Below are 14,623 nucleotides of genomic sequence, written 5' to 3'. Positions count from 1 at the left end.
TTTTGAGCAAGTAACCACTTGAGGGCTTCCCAGTGCTGAATGCCTTTTTTTTTACATAAGTTATCTTTTGTTTTCTTTGTGTGCACACATGCATTTGTGCTTAGGTGGAGGGAGGGAATTTCCTATTGCAATTTTAGGGTAGAAATGATGGATAATAGAGTATTAGTATAGTTAACGTGGAGGCACAATGGCCCAGTGGTTAGGGCAGCGGACTCACGGTCATAGGATCGCGGTTTCGATTCCCAGACCGGGTGTTGTGAGTGTTTATTGAGCGAAAACACCTAAAGCTCCACGAGGCTCCGGCAGGGGACGGTGGCGAACCCTGCTGTACTCTTTCACCACAACTTTCTCTCACTCTTACTTCCTGTTTCTGTTGTGCCTGTAATTCAAAGGGTCACACTGTGTCACGCTGAATCTTCCCCGAGAACTACGTTAAGGGTACACGTGTCTGTGGAGTGTTCAGCCACTTGCACGTTAATTTCATGAACAGGCTGTTCCATTGATCAGATCAACTGGAACCCTCGACGTCATAAGCGACGGAGTGCCAACAACAAAGTATAGTTAACATGGATGGAATAATGTTTGATAGTAATACAGACCTTATTACTAAAAGGAGAAAGAATTATACAGTAAAACTTTGAAATAACAAAGCCTGATATTGTAATGATAGAAGAGATAGAGTAAAGATATGAAATGATAATATATTGTCAAGACAATTTCCAGTGACAGCAAGTTTGTCGATCAGGATAGATTTCTTCCAAATGCAACCTAAAATACCAAATCTTAAAAATCATTAGTATAATGAGAAATATACCATTGTAGGGTATATTTAAATGCTAAATATACCAGGTGGATGGTAGAATCAGAACAGTGCCAGACAAAATACTTTGGGGCATTGAGTTACATCCCTTTATGTTCTGAGTTTAAATCCCACCTTGATCCACTTTGTCATTAAAATAAGTACAAGAGTCAGAGTAATCAGCTATACCATAAAAGGGTTATGCCCATGTAAGGTTACAGTCCAATAAATGGGAAACCAGTCAAAGAATTATAAAACTGTAGGATCTTACAACTTATTCAGAGCTAATGTATGCTCTGAGAGAGAAAGCTAAGTCCTGAGTTGTTTCCTTATTATAATGAGGTAAAGCTCTTATTATTAGGTCAGGTTTGGAAGGAAATAGCAATCAGAAACTGGATTCCTTGGTAATGTAAGACATTTAGCTGACCTTGAAATATTACAAGTATTTTTATTAACCCTAGAAAAGAGGTCAAGTTAAATGTATAAACAATGACTATACTACTACTACTACTACTACTACTACTACTACTACTACTACTATTACTACTACTACTACTACTACTACTACTACTACTACTATTACTACTACTACTACTACTACTACTACTACTACTATTGCTGCTGCTGCAAAATTAAAAAAAAAAAGGAAGAATGATCTTATGCTAAGAATTATGAACTACTCCAAATCCAAATTGCAAGAGTTTGTTCAAGAAATGTATGACTGACAAAATATAGAAGCATATAGCATACAGTTAAAACAAGAACTGGAAAAGCTACCATATGATCTATTTACGTAAATATACGAATCAACATTTTAAAATGTCTTCATTAATATTAATTATATTAGATACATGAGAATAAAATTTAAGGGAGAATTTATAGTCAACCATTTATAATAATAGTATTCTATTGACCTCAGGAAATTGAACCACCGCCGCTGCCACTACCACCACCACCATCATCATCATTGTTTTAATGTCCACTTTTCAATGCTCACACAGGTTGACTGGAATATGTTGAGAGATTTCCTGCCTACCCAGAAGAATTTGTACTTAGGTTTCTTGCTTATGAGCAGTCTGGTTGAAATTGCCCTCCAACATATCTCTTGCATGCATATGTGTGTGCACGCACACACACACACACACACACACACACACATACAAGTTTGGTATTTAAACTTTAAATCATAAGTTGTTCTTAAAACTACTCAATGATAAAATCTCCAATGTTGTCGGAGGTTGGATTCCTTAATTTTTTAACTTCGCAAAACCTTTAAAATTTTTGATTTTCTTAAGTTTTAAAAAATTTGATTTTTTTTAGCATTGTACAGTTTAAGCTGACTTGTAGCCTCTTAGTATAAATAATGCTGATTCCTTGTTAGATACTATGTCAACTGTTGGAATATAGAGCCATCTTATCAAGTCCAAAATGCTAACTGACAATTTAGCAAGGATGGAGAGTAGAGAAGTGAAGTCAACATCAACAGGATTGGAATTTAAAATGCTAAAATACAATACTAAATAGTGAAAGATCTTTAATGCCAAACTATTGTAATTCAGATCATTCATTGCTATTCCCATGACATACACTATTAGGATAATGTTCACGTTCCATTCTGCATTAGTGTGTGTGTGTGTTTAATGGTGTGTGACTTTCTACAAAACTCAAAACCCACAAAGGAATACTGCTCTCTCATCTGGGACAGTGCAGCTGCAACTCACACAAACATCCTAGACAGTAGCTAAAAGATAGCAATCCAAAATGATTGACAAAAATTCACTCACCAGCATAGGTATGCTGCATCCTTGCTTTGACAGCTACAACTTCTGCAGCCTCTACCTTTTGAAAGTATATAGTTGTGTGTCATCTTCCCAGCCTAAGTCTATCCACCTGAAATACCCTTGTCTCATCCTTTCAATCACATATGCTGTCTCTCTTACTTCATACACATTCAGACACCATGCTAACTGCTATTCCTAATCCTTTCTTCAAAGAATATCAACTCTCTGGAATTTTATAAAAGCACTCACTACACTCTCAGAGTGGTTGGCGTTAGGAAGGGCATCCAGCTGTAGAAACTCTGCCAAATCAGACTGGAGCCTGGTGTAGTCATCTGGTTCACCAGTCCTCAGTCAAATCGTCCAACCCAAGCTAGCATGGAAAGTGGATGTTAAACAATGATGATGATGATGATGATTTTCATGTACACATCAACTTACAGATGTTCAAACTGAACATCCATTATACCAATCTCACCAGTTCCAAAAGACTTGTTAAGGTCATGGATACTTCCCCCTCCACCCGACTAAGCCTCAAATACATAAATAAATATCTACTCTGATAGTGAATAAAATTGAACAATAAGATAGGCTTCCCTGTGAACAATAAACTAGGCTTTTACTGTGAACAACAAAATATACTTTTTACTGTGTAACATTTTAAAAATACTTGTTGCATGCAAAATTACAAATAATGGAAACTATCTGAAATATTTTTGAATATTCATAAGGCATGCCTTTCAATTAAAATGTAATTCATTATAGAATGGCTAGTATAAATAAAGCATATATTTAGTATATATAAAAACTAGAGCCTATGATTGTACTCATTACATTTGCAAATAAGACTGAGAAAAATAGCACACATAGTAGAGATTGAACTGTGAAGCTGAATGGAAATGTTGGTTTATGATGTTCATGTTTTTCCCAAAATCATTTGAAACAAATAAAACAAAATGTTTCAGAACTGAAACCATTTTACATACTTGACTCACTAAGTGCACTTTACAATAGATAATATTGATCTACTTTGACTATACCCTTAGTCAAACAAATTTTATAGAGGAAGAATAGTTGACTAAATCCACCCCCAGTATAAAACTGGTACTTATTTTATTTACTCTGATGAGATGAAAAGGCAAACAGAATATTAACTAGACTACTCAGCCTCAATACTGGTTTTTCTATTGGTACAAAGCCATAAATGACTAAAGCTGAAATACCATCATTTCAATGGAATCTTGTAAATGAGTTGTACTAAATTTATTAATGCCACAAGGATGAAAGGTAAAATCAATCATAATGGAGCTTGAAGTCAAAATGTAAAGAAACAAATCTAAATATCATAAGAGATGCACTGTGACATTTCTGTTAACATCCTCACTCCAGTGTAATTATTGATTTCTAACATTTGTACAAGACCAAATATAGTCAATTAAATCAACTCCAGTACTCACATGACTGATACTTTATTTCATCTACCCCACGAAGGATGAAAGGCAATGTGGGCCTTGGCAGGATTTGAACTTAGAACATAAAAGTACAAAGCTAAACACCACAAGCCACTGTGTCCACCACATTAGTGATTCTACCAATTTGCAGCCCGAGTGTAGTATAAACATTAACAGTAAACATAAATATTAGCATTATCAATAATTATAATTCTAGATGTTGCCAGAAATATTTGATGTTTAATGGACAATTTTTTAGATTATTTATTATTTTAGATAAATAACAAGATGCTTACTTTTTACAATGCCCCACAATGTTTTTCTATAACGTACATCACTTGTTACTTTGAGTCTACATTTGGTATAAGACGCTCTAGTGATGCAATACCGGTGCTCAACATAAAATGATTCAGTGTAAGGTACAGAAGCCATTGTGGTAGAAGTGTCGATGACATATAACATTCCAGGTTGACTCTGTTTGTAACACACCTAACGGGCAAAAGATAAGAAAAGAGAAAATGTACAAGCCAAATTGGAAAAGCAAATTTAGATACATAGATAATATAAAGAGATGAAATGTTACATGTTTGCTATACAGCATCTTTTTCCCTGGATCTGAAATCTGTCTTATCTCATTAGTAAAGCAAAATTCTAACCTACTACTATTACTACTACTGCAGATATCATCCACTGTCTAACCACGACATTCTTCACTGAGCATTTTCATCTATTCACATTAAATGAATGTTTATAATGCCCAGAAACTTTCAGATCTCATTCAGCATTAATAAACCACATTCATCTAGTTTTTCCCCAATCAATGAAGATCTCTTGAATGTATTAATAGTGTCTTGCTATAATATAGCACCACATATTATATATACACTTCAGGTTCTAAATAAATGGTAAGATGCAGTTAAAAAATAATTGCTAGCGAATTGGTATTGAAAAAAGACCTATATTTTTCTAAACTAAACAAAAAAAAGTCTCCAAAAATAGTAAATTAAAGGATTCTAAAACATCAACTTTATAACAATGAAGCAACTTTTAGCAATACAAGTTCTATATTATGGTTAAGTTAACTGATATGCCAATCCTCTTCACCTTCAGATGTAAGATTCTTCTGAGGTTTTTTATCAATTTTCTTTCAATATATTTGCAGGTTAGAAATAACATCCTAATCTCTCTTCTATTTGTACAATTTAGAGAGAGTTTGTCAATGATCCTCTCCAAACTTACAACTTAGTCATTCTAATTTAATTCATTATACATATATACGGTTGTGTTTGTAAAGTCAGAAATGCTTTCAAGCAGATAATATATAGCAGCAAGTGGAAAACATACAAATTTTTGAACTGGTAGAAGTTATTCTGTTGAGGCAATGTCAAGGAAGATGTTAACTGCTAGCAGCAGTGAGTGAAGCAAGACATCTGACCCTTGGAGACAGTTAGCAATTTTGTTTCTGTTTAACTAATCAAAAAATGGCTCACAGAACCTGAATCACTACAGCAGTTTGCTTGACTATCTTGAGTGTTGGGTGCAAAGGATTTGTATAGATTGATTAATTTAGGTATGAAGTTTCACAAAGTCATTTAAAAGGTTATAATGTGAAACTTACAATGGGATATTAACATATCACCACTGAGGTATCCAAATAAATTCCACTCTACAACAAATGCTCTGTGAACACTTCCTAAAGTTACCATTTCTGAAAATTGAGTATGTTACGGACACACATTCGTCTGAAAGTAGAAGTTGTGTTTTTCAATGATGAAATACAACTGCCATTAACACATTCAAATTTGAATCTGCCTGAATGTATTAAGAAAGAATGAGTGTGCCATTGACACTATTCTCAAAATGGGCAAAACAACATCAAAGTGGCTTGGTCTTCAGTTTCAGATAAATTTCTGTAATAAGTTGTAGATAAGAACCAAGAACCCGAATGCAAACCACTATTGAGTATTGTTCTAGCATTTGAAAGAATACAGTATTGTAATTATTCATATATAATAATTATGTATGATGTATACTCCTAATCTCCTAATTAAGAGTAACAGAATCCCATAAAAATATCTCTTGTGTATAATCTGCATTGACTTTTCTTTAATATTATGATATATAGAAAAAGAAGTGTTTACTTGGATGTATCATAATTCCTATATAAAATAAATTAAAACGTTCATACATCCTAAGCAAAACAAAAATGTGACCTTTCAAGTTTACAGGTGTAAGCCATAAAAGTGCATCTGCTGTAAAGCCAACATTCTAGAAATCATGCTATCATTTTTTTTCCTAGGAAATCAATCTCATTTTGATAATGACGGTCTACTTAAGCTTATACTCAGTATTACTTTTCAGTTTGCATAGCGATGAACACATGGTTACGTTACAGTAGAACAAAGTATTCATTGTTTAAGTCTGGCCTTTTTAAAAGTCATCTAATGCTTCTATTATACATTAAAAAAAAAACAGTCTTTGAATTTTGAATTTTGAACAAAAGACATTAATGATTTGGCAAACAATTTTTTAATCTAAAAGAATTTTTTTTTTTATAATTAAAAACAAAATTAATTAGAATCTTAACAAATTGAAATTCATCATTTATGTTTTCAGAAAGTAAAAGGATATTTTAACCACCCACTATCTCATCTGTAATTTCATGGGATATAAATTGTGTTGATATTGTGTGGACACTATGTATTTATAGAACAAATTTTGTTCCAGTTAAAACCCCAAAAGTGATTAATTGCTATCAATGTCAATTTTATTTCCTGGTTACTTTATATAAATAACCATGAGCAAAATTTTGTTGCATTTAGTTGGACACTGAGTGCTACAATCTCTAATGTAAACAACTCTGAAAAGTGACTGTGTAAGATATTAAGTGCACCTGTAACATAAAGCTTTATTGTATACTTATAATGATCATAACATAATATGACTATCATAGAAAAATAAAACATTATTATAGTATTAAACTCTTTGTCATGCACCAATTAACTTTTAGCTTCAGCAATGGGCATAATTTATTTCAGGTCATATCATCCCAAATATGGTTACATACTTAGGAGTTGGGAAAAATGAGTAACATTTAGTTATTCATTTTTACCTAATTTTTAGGTTTTAAAATTTTGAAGAAAAAATTGCATATGACATGCAAATAAAAATGGCATGTTCAATCACTGGTACTCATTCAGAAGACAGCCATCTGCCTGCTTGACAAACCCTTTTTAAACCTTGATCCATGATTACATTCATGTCTGCATCTTCACAAACATACAGCACCACCCACTTTGCTTTTCACAATTCCAGAATTACATTATCAGTAGTTCTTCATTCAATAGCAGTATTTTGGCCACAAAATACTTCTACAAACTTTGATATCTACCATGTTAACTGCTCAGACCTCACTAATTCTCTTCCACCCCATCTCTATGTCAGCTATGGACAATGTTTTCTTACTGGATTACACTTTATCCAGTCGGCTTGTGTGCATTTCATGTACATAATATCAGAACTATTTTCTTTAATAGTAATTATTAATAGTATAAGTTTATAATGAAATGACCAACCTGATTCTCAGTAGCTGTTGAGTTCTTTGGCCCCAGAGATGCTCCCAGTGTCAGAGTATATGTTATTGTACGCTGCCGATTTCCATCAGCATCAGGTTCTTCTTGCCAAGGAGGAAGGACTAGTTCTGAAAATAATTATTAAATCCATTACAAAAGACTACTTTGGATAATTAAAGCTAGTAAATGTATAAATATTAGGAAAATGTAACACCATGTTATTATTTGGTAAGAATGTACAGAAAGCAGTCAAATCTTTGTTTCTAGTTTCTAGAAATCAAGTATTATTAATGATAACCTTTTGAATCAATATCTCTGTCAGGAACCCTTCAGTTCTGAACAAAATACTGAGCATTAATCTACGAAAAAGGCTTGTTGTATGTTATGAATAATTGTAGGTTTCTACAAAGCATGAACATATTCATTCTTTTACAAATGTATGTATCAATAAAAAAAATCTGCAAAAGAGAAAACTATTGCTAGGTTTATTAATTATTTAGAGGCAAGATACATTTCTTTTATTAGCCACACAGGGCTCAACGAAGTTGGGACAAATACAATGTAGAGCTTTTCTTTTTGGGAGGGGGAAGGAAGGAAAAAAAAAAAAAAAAAAAAAAAAAAATTGGTGGTGTCGATCAAAAGGGATCGTAGGAAGGGAAAAAGGGGCAGTTCGATCAAAAGGGATCGAAAAAAAAAGAAAAGGAAAGGCCGATCAATAGGGATCGTGTATCACACAGTAATGTTCTCGTGTAAAAAGAGGGGAGGACAGTTTAGGTTTAGCCGTGGAAGGAAAAGCCCACGGAAAAGACCACGGTAACCTTGGTCAATATTCTCATTGAAGAAACTATAACAGTAAGTGACTCTCTTTTGCCTTTTTGTTTTTTGTTGTTTTTTTCTTGTTCATAGGGTTATGCTCAAGATGGCTCCGTCGTTCACACGTGCCATCCTTGCTACATTCACCCATCTTTTTTTGAAGCATTCACTAGACAAGACTTCCCTTTCTACTCTCAACTTCCTCTTCAGGTGATACTTGAAGAAGTTGATGAGAGATTGCCCAGAGAGGAAAGTCTTTGTCTCTAGACCTTTCAGACGCGTCCACCATACACATTCTTTCGCCATAGCCACAAGTACGATGAAAATAGCTCTTCCTTCCCGTTTAAAGGAAGGAGGCGCGACAATATTCACGATAGACTCGGCTGATAGACCGACTCGTCCCACACGCGATAGCAGTTGTTCGACGTAAGCCCACAGCTCGGAAATGGTGGGACACTGTACGAGTGCGTGCAGAACGGTTTCGTCGCTCTGCCGGCATCTCGGACAGGTCGGCCCCGTGTTTCTCGAGCCATGCCTGTAGAGCTTATCCCGAACGGGTAGTGCTTCTCGATAGCACTGCCAGGCCAGGGATCTCTGGAAGTTGTCCATAGGTCCCGGCCCGAAGGTCGTCTTAAACAGGCGGGTCAGGTATTCCTCGTCGACGCCTAGGTTCGCCCCGAGATCGTCGTCGTACCTTCCCTCCACTAATCCACTATAGAATGCGTTAGTTGTGATGCAGTCGCTCAAGGTTGACCCGGGTTGTTGGAGTTGCCGAAGAGCAGCGCGACACTCGCGGTGCCATTCGCCCTTCCTCGGCCTCTTCTTGATCCATGACTGCAGTTCGGTCATGGAGACGAGCTGCGGGAAAGCGCGCCGCACAAACGGTGACCACACCTGTTCACCGCTGTCTACGTAGAGCCGGAGATGTCGCAGTCTCAGTGCGTGTCTGCGCATCATCAACCACGGCATGCCCAGTCCTCCTTTTAACGGGTGTTGGCAGCAAACGGATCGCCTAACCATCGGAACGCTTCCTTTCCACAAGAAGCGGAAGAGGATGCGCTCCAGTTTGGTGATGGTAGGGTCGGGACAAGGAACGACGGTCAGGCGGTAGTAGATGACGGACGCGATGTACGTGTTCGCCACCTCCGCCCGACCTTTCAGGGAAAGCTTCCTCTCGGCCCATTGCCGGGCTAGAGTGGCCACCCTTCTCGTTATCTCGTCCCAGTTCTTCTCCGTTTGGAGGTCTGGACCAAACCAGACCCCGAGCATCTCAACCGGACCGTCAGTCCAACGTCCCACGACGGAGGCGCTACTTGACGGCATGGGGTTGCTTCTCCAGGTGCCGAGCCGCAAGCCCACTGACTTATCCCGGTTGATTTTCGCTCCTGTTACCGCTTCGTAGTCTCTCAGTGTCTCGCCGACAAGCTCGATGTGCTTTTGGCTAGACACTATGACGGTGACGTCGTCCGCGTATGCCGACACGCTCGTCCCGCATCCCAACTCTCGCGGGATGCCCCTCAGCGTCGCCAGCTTCCGCAGTAGTGGCTCGAGAGTCAACACGTACAGAAGCGACGAGAGGGGGCATCCCTGACGGACTGAACGTGCAATGTCGAAGGGTCTTGATAGATGCCCATTGACGCGAACTACCGAACGGATGCCTCTGTACAAGGCAGCCATCCAGCCGCGGAAAATGGGACCGAAGCCGGCTGCTATGAGGACAGCCTCCAAGTATTGATGGTCTACCCTATCGAAAGCTTTCGATTGATCTAAATTGATCAGGGCCCCACCCATGCCAGGTTCCTTAACTACCCTCTCTATGATGTAGCGCATCAGATGGAGGTTGTCATGGATGCTCCTGCCCGGCACCGCGCACGTTTGCGCCTTGCCGATCAGTTTCTCGATGACAAGCGCCAACCGCTTGGCTAACACCTTGGCCAAAATTTTCAAGTCTGCATTGAGCAGAGTGATGGGCCTAAAGTTATCTATGACGTCCCCCTTGTTTGGATCTTTCTTCAGCAGCGTTACGGCTCCTCGACTCACAAAACCGGGAATGCTCCCGTTTTGCTGCCAGTTGCAGTACACCGCCACCAAGACGTCTCCAAACAAGTCTGGCTTACAGTTGTAAAGCTCGTAGGGCAGACCATCCAAACCCGGAGATTTGTCCCTCGAGCATCCCGCCATCGCGTCCCTCACTTCCGCCGCCGTGATGGCACCTTCGCAGCACTCCGCCTCTCTTGCCGAGAGTCGTGGCAGGCTGTGCAGGTAGGCACTGAAGTCCACCCTGCGTTCTCGCTCGCCATTCGTCCCAAACAGTCGAGCAAAGTGCCGCTGAAAGGCCTCACACATTTTGCTTGGCTCGAGCAGTTCGCGCCCCTGTTCGTCCACCAGAGACCGAATGGTGGCTTTGTTGCCCTGTTGCGCCTCCGCCACCCGGGCCTCTTGTGCGGCTCCAACACCTTCGTTTCTTAGAGCACGCATCCTAGCCCTGACAACGCACCCTTCGTGTTTGGCGTTGAAGTGTTGGTCAAGGGCCAACCTCGCCGCCAAAACGTCGGATGCGATGCCACTTCTAATTGCCTCTTCTAGCTTCTTAACTAGTTCACCCTCTACTCTGTTTCTGTCTATGGCTAGTGCTTTGCTATACCTAACCGCTTCTGCTTTTATTGCTCTCTTGAGGGCAAACCACCATTTGTTATTGATGATGGCTCCTGTCAAAGCCCTCTTTACTAACGCGCTAATCCGGTCTCTGAAAACTGGTCTCGACGGGAAAGACGCGTTTAGTTTCCAGTAACCGGAGCCCTGCCTATGTGTCTTATATAAGTCTAGCGTACACGTCACAAGTTTGTGATCCGTGTAGCTGACTATGTGAAATTGTGGACACCCTATGCTATCTCTATCTACTCTCCTACACAGTATTCTATCTAGATACGATCTCGACGACCCGATGCGGTTTGTCCATGTCCACATTGGCGCATTCGGGTAATCGAGTCGGTACCTGTCAGACAGTTGAAAGCATCTGAGCAGGTCTTTGAAGCATTTGCATCCCCGTCTATTCCTATCTCTGCCCACATAGTCTAGATGCGTGTCCAAGGTAGCATTCCAATCCCCCACTAAAAGTAAAGGACGAGACGTTCCTAGGAATACTTCTAGACGTCGAAAGAAATCCGGCCTACCTGTTAAAGGTGGTGCGTATACTGATATGAGTCGAAAAGCACACCCATCGCTGCCATCGACATCCAGAACAACCAATCTACCCTCCGGGTCTATGAATACTGTCTTTACTTCGAGATCCAGACTCTTGCGAAAGAGTACCGCCGTGCCACTACCGCCCATTCTCGGCAGACAGGGAGATAGCCTGTAAAACTGTAGCAACTAACATAGAAATGTATCTCAGTCATGCTATCTGAACTGAACTGGAAGCTATACTACTCGCTCTCTCTCTTTACCAGAGCTCAACTAGAATAAGGAATCAAGGGGAGAGGCTGGCAGCAATAGTTCTCTGTCATGCATTGGCTATATAAACAGAACACAAAACAGTCCTCTTTCTCTTCAGCCATAGCAAAGAGTCATTAGAATTGGTTGTTTCCTATTCTTGTATCAGCTAGTCTTGACACAAGACCTGTTTAAGTTGAATGAGACATCAGTTTTCTATATCATGATTCTACCAGGTTACCGATCACATATGTTGATTTCTTTCTTTCTTTTTTTTTTTTATCTCAGCAACATTTCTTAAAACAATCAAATGAAGACACTACCTCTGCAAACATGTGTTACCTCAAATCTTGAAATCTTGTTTTTATAAATGTTGCAACTGAAAATTTTTTTCTTTTATTTGTATGAATTACTTTCTTGTTTGAAACTGCACTTTCATGGACATTTCAAAGTAAACCCAAACTGTTTAATCACATTGAAAAGTATACGACTTAGGCTGGTAAAAGCTTACTGTTTTGCGGTATGTAGGAAATAAAGGAGAACTTTATACACACACACATGTATGTATGTGTGTGTGTGTGTGTGTGTGTGTGTGTGTATATATATATATATATATATATATATATATATATATATATATATATATATATATATATATATATATATATAGTATATCAAAGTTGACAATCTACTCAGAGTTTTCACCTTAGCATGGCTAGTCATGACTGTTCAGCCGAGCAAAGGGTGAAATTCACAGTAGATTGTCAACTTTAATATAATAAATAAATATCTATCCACTTTACCCTGCATATTGAGTTCTATACCAGATAATTTTTGCACTATGTAAGACATATTACTGATATATTCTACTACTATTACATTACCATGCACACTTACACACTTTATGGTTGTTGTCTGCCACATCATGATCATCTATATCTGTCCCAACACCAAACCACATCAATAATTCTAAAAGCTTGAACCTATGCAAGAAATCAGAACTTGTAAGGAGAATATCCACCACTTTTCTTTTTCTTTAAATAATTTTCTAATTACTGTTTCAAAATCTGAACAAGTTACAGATATGGAATGGAAGTGTGGAAGTATAAAAGAAACACAAATTTCACAAGATATTTTTGTTGTTTTTTTTCCCCCACAAATAATTATATATGCAATGGATTAGTGGGTGACAATGACAGCTTCATTATTTTTGATATCTCAGAGCAGTTTATCAAAACTAACTATCAAACTCCCACCAAAATGTAAAACTTATTCTAATTACAATTATTAAGAGTTTTGAAAGTTTGCACTAAAAAATTTCTTACTTGTATATCTTTAATAATTTACACATCTTTTACAGCAGAAAGTAAAGAACCTCAAAGACAATTTATGCTTACCATAAGTTTTCCTGACTTCAGCAAAATGCCTGAAAAATGGAGAATCTGTGAAGAGATATTCAAACATTTTGTCCACTGGAATACTGAAGACTTCATTCATGTAAGTCTTAGAAAAATGTTCGTGTCCAGTACAGATAATTTCTCCTGAAATGAAAAAGAACATCTTATATAGAAGTGAACAAACATCAAAGTGAAAAGCTCAACAAATAAGAAAATACATTCAAGGGGTGAGTTTTATATTAATGAATGAATAAAATTATGTGAACTATTGTAAGGATGTAAAATACTTTAAATACTTCATCATATTGATATTAAAACCAATCTGTCATAAATCCTATCACTATATTAGGAAATGAAAGGTGAGAGAGTTAGTACAAAGACAGATTAACATACTACAGAATATACAACAAATGGTCAACCTGTAATAAATTCTAACAACTTCATCAATAATCAAAATTTAAGTTAATATCAATTTCTATATTAGAAACATCTTAGATATTAAACTGACAAAAATAGATACTGCTTTTTGATATTAGACAAAAAGTCCTCTACACAGCTATCCAACTCTCAAGAAATAGCGACTGAATAGCCTTCAAATCATACCATGGCATCTCAAAAAAGAGGACATTGAGATAATATAGTCTTAGATAACTTAACCTGAAAAAGATGGGATAGCCACAGCTGAAATGTCTTTGATCATAGGATTGCTTGATCAGAGCTGACCTGAGACTAAATGAGAATACTACAGGAGACAGGATCTTTCAAACCTGCAGTTAAAGAGTGTATTGTAAGTCAAATGTCAACAGCCTGTTGTGTATGTTCCAATCATGCTAAATACTTCTTCTACTGATAGCCAAAATCTTCTCATTATTAGACATCAATGAGGATAGTCTTTAAACTGAATTTTATGATATATTAATTTTAGGAATAGTACTCTTTGTCAATTTGCATCAAAGTAGATAATATAATTAGGTTTATGTTCAGCTGTACACATCCCATGAAAGAAGTAACATTATCCAACATAAACACATTAGCTGGTAGAGCAGAAGACCTCTGGCTATTCTTTGAAGGAATGGAATTAATCTTAAAAGATAAATTAATAAATACCAAGTGGTAGAAACCAGTTTGACATGCTTGGATTAATCGGCTTCAGCGTAATGAGAGACGTGGACTATCAAATATCTAAATAATTTAACAAGAGTATATTATATGAAGCATCTGGTGAGTATATAAAAATAATAACCTAAATACATAGTTTAAAGCATTTATAAATTGTTAATTAAAATTGTACTACTGTATTTTATTTTGATCTATTTTTTAAATAGACAGCCAAGACCATATCGAAAACAAGTCACCTGACTGATTGACATGAAGAGTCATG

The 14,623-nt window shown here is 37.4% G+C and overlaps 1 protein-coding gene across 15 annotated transcripts in view; it reads right to left on the bottom strand.

The window, feature by feature from the left end:
* LOC106868342 (protein Aster-B) overlaps positions 1-14,623 on the bottom strand; it is a 261,093-nt gene that overhangs the window by 15,982 nt on the left and 230,488 nt on the right. For all 15 annotated transcript variants that reach the window (XM_089352777.1, XM_014913551.3, XM_089352770.1 and 12 more), the window contains 3 exons: positions 13,243-13,386; positions 7,604-7,728; positions 4,325-4,517 (listed from right to left, as the gene is read on the bottom strand). In XM_089352777.1, the coding sequence (XP_089208903.1) occupies positions 4,325-4,517; positions 7,604-7,728; positions 13,243-13,386 (462 nt within the window). The remainder of the gene's footprint in view (positions 1-4,324; positions 4,518-7,603; positions 7,729-13,242; positions 13,387-14,623) is intronic.

The sequence above is a fragment of the Octopus bimaculoides genome, chromosome 5 (assembly GCF_046866305.1).
Source record: "Octopus bimaculoides isolate indiv1 chromosome 5, ASM4686630v1, whole genome shotgun sequence".
NCBI classification, from domain to species: domain Eukaryota; kingdom Metazoa; phylum Mollusca; class Cephalopoda; order Octopoda; family Octopodidae; genus Octopus; species Octopus bimaculoides.
This window is presented reverse-complemented; position numbering and strand designations above follow the sequence as displayed.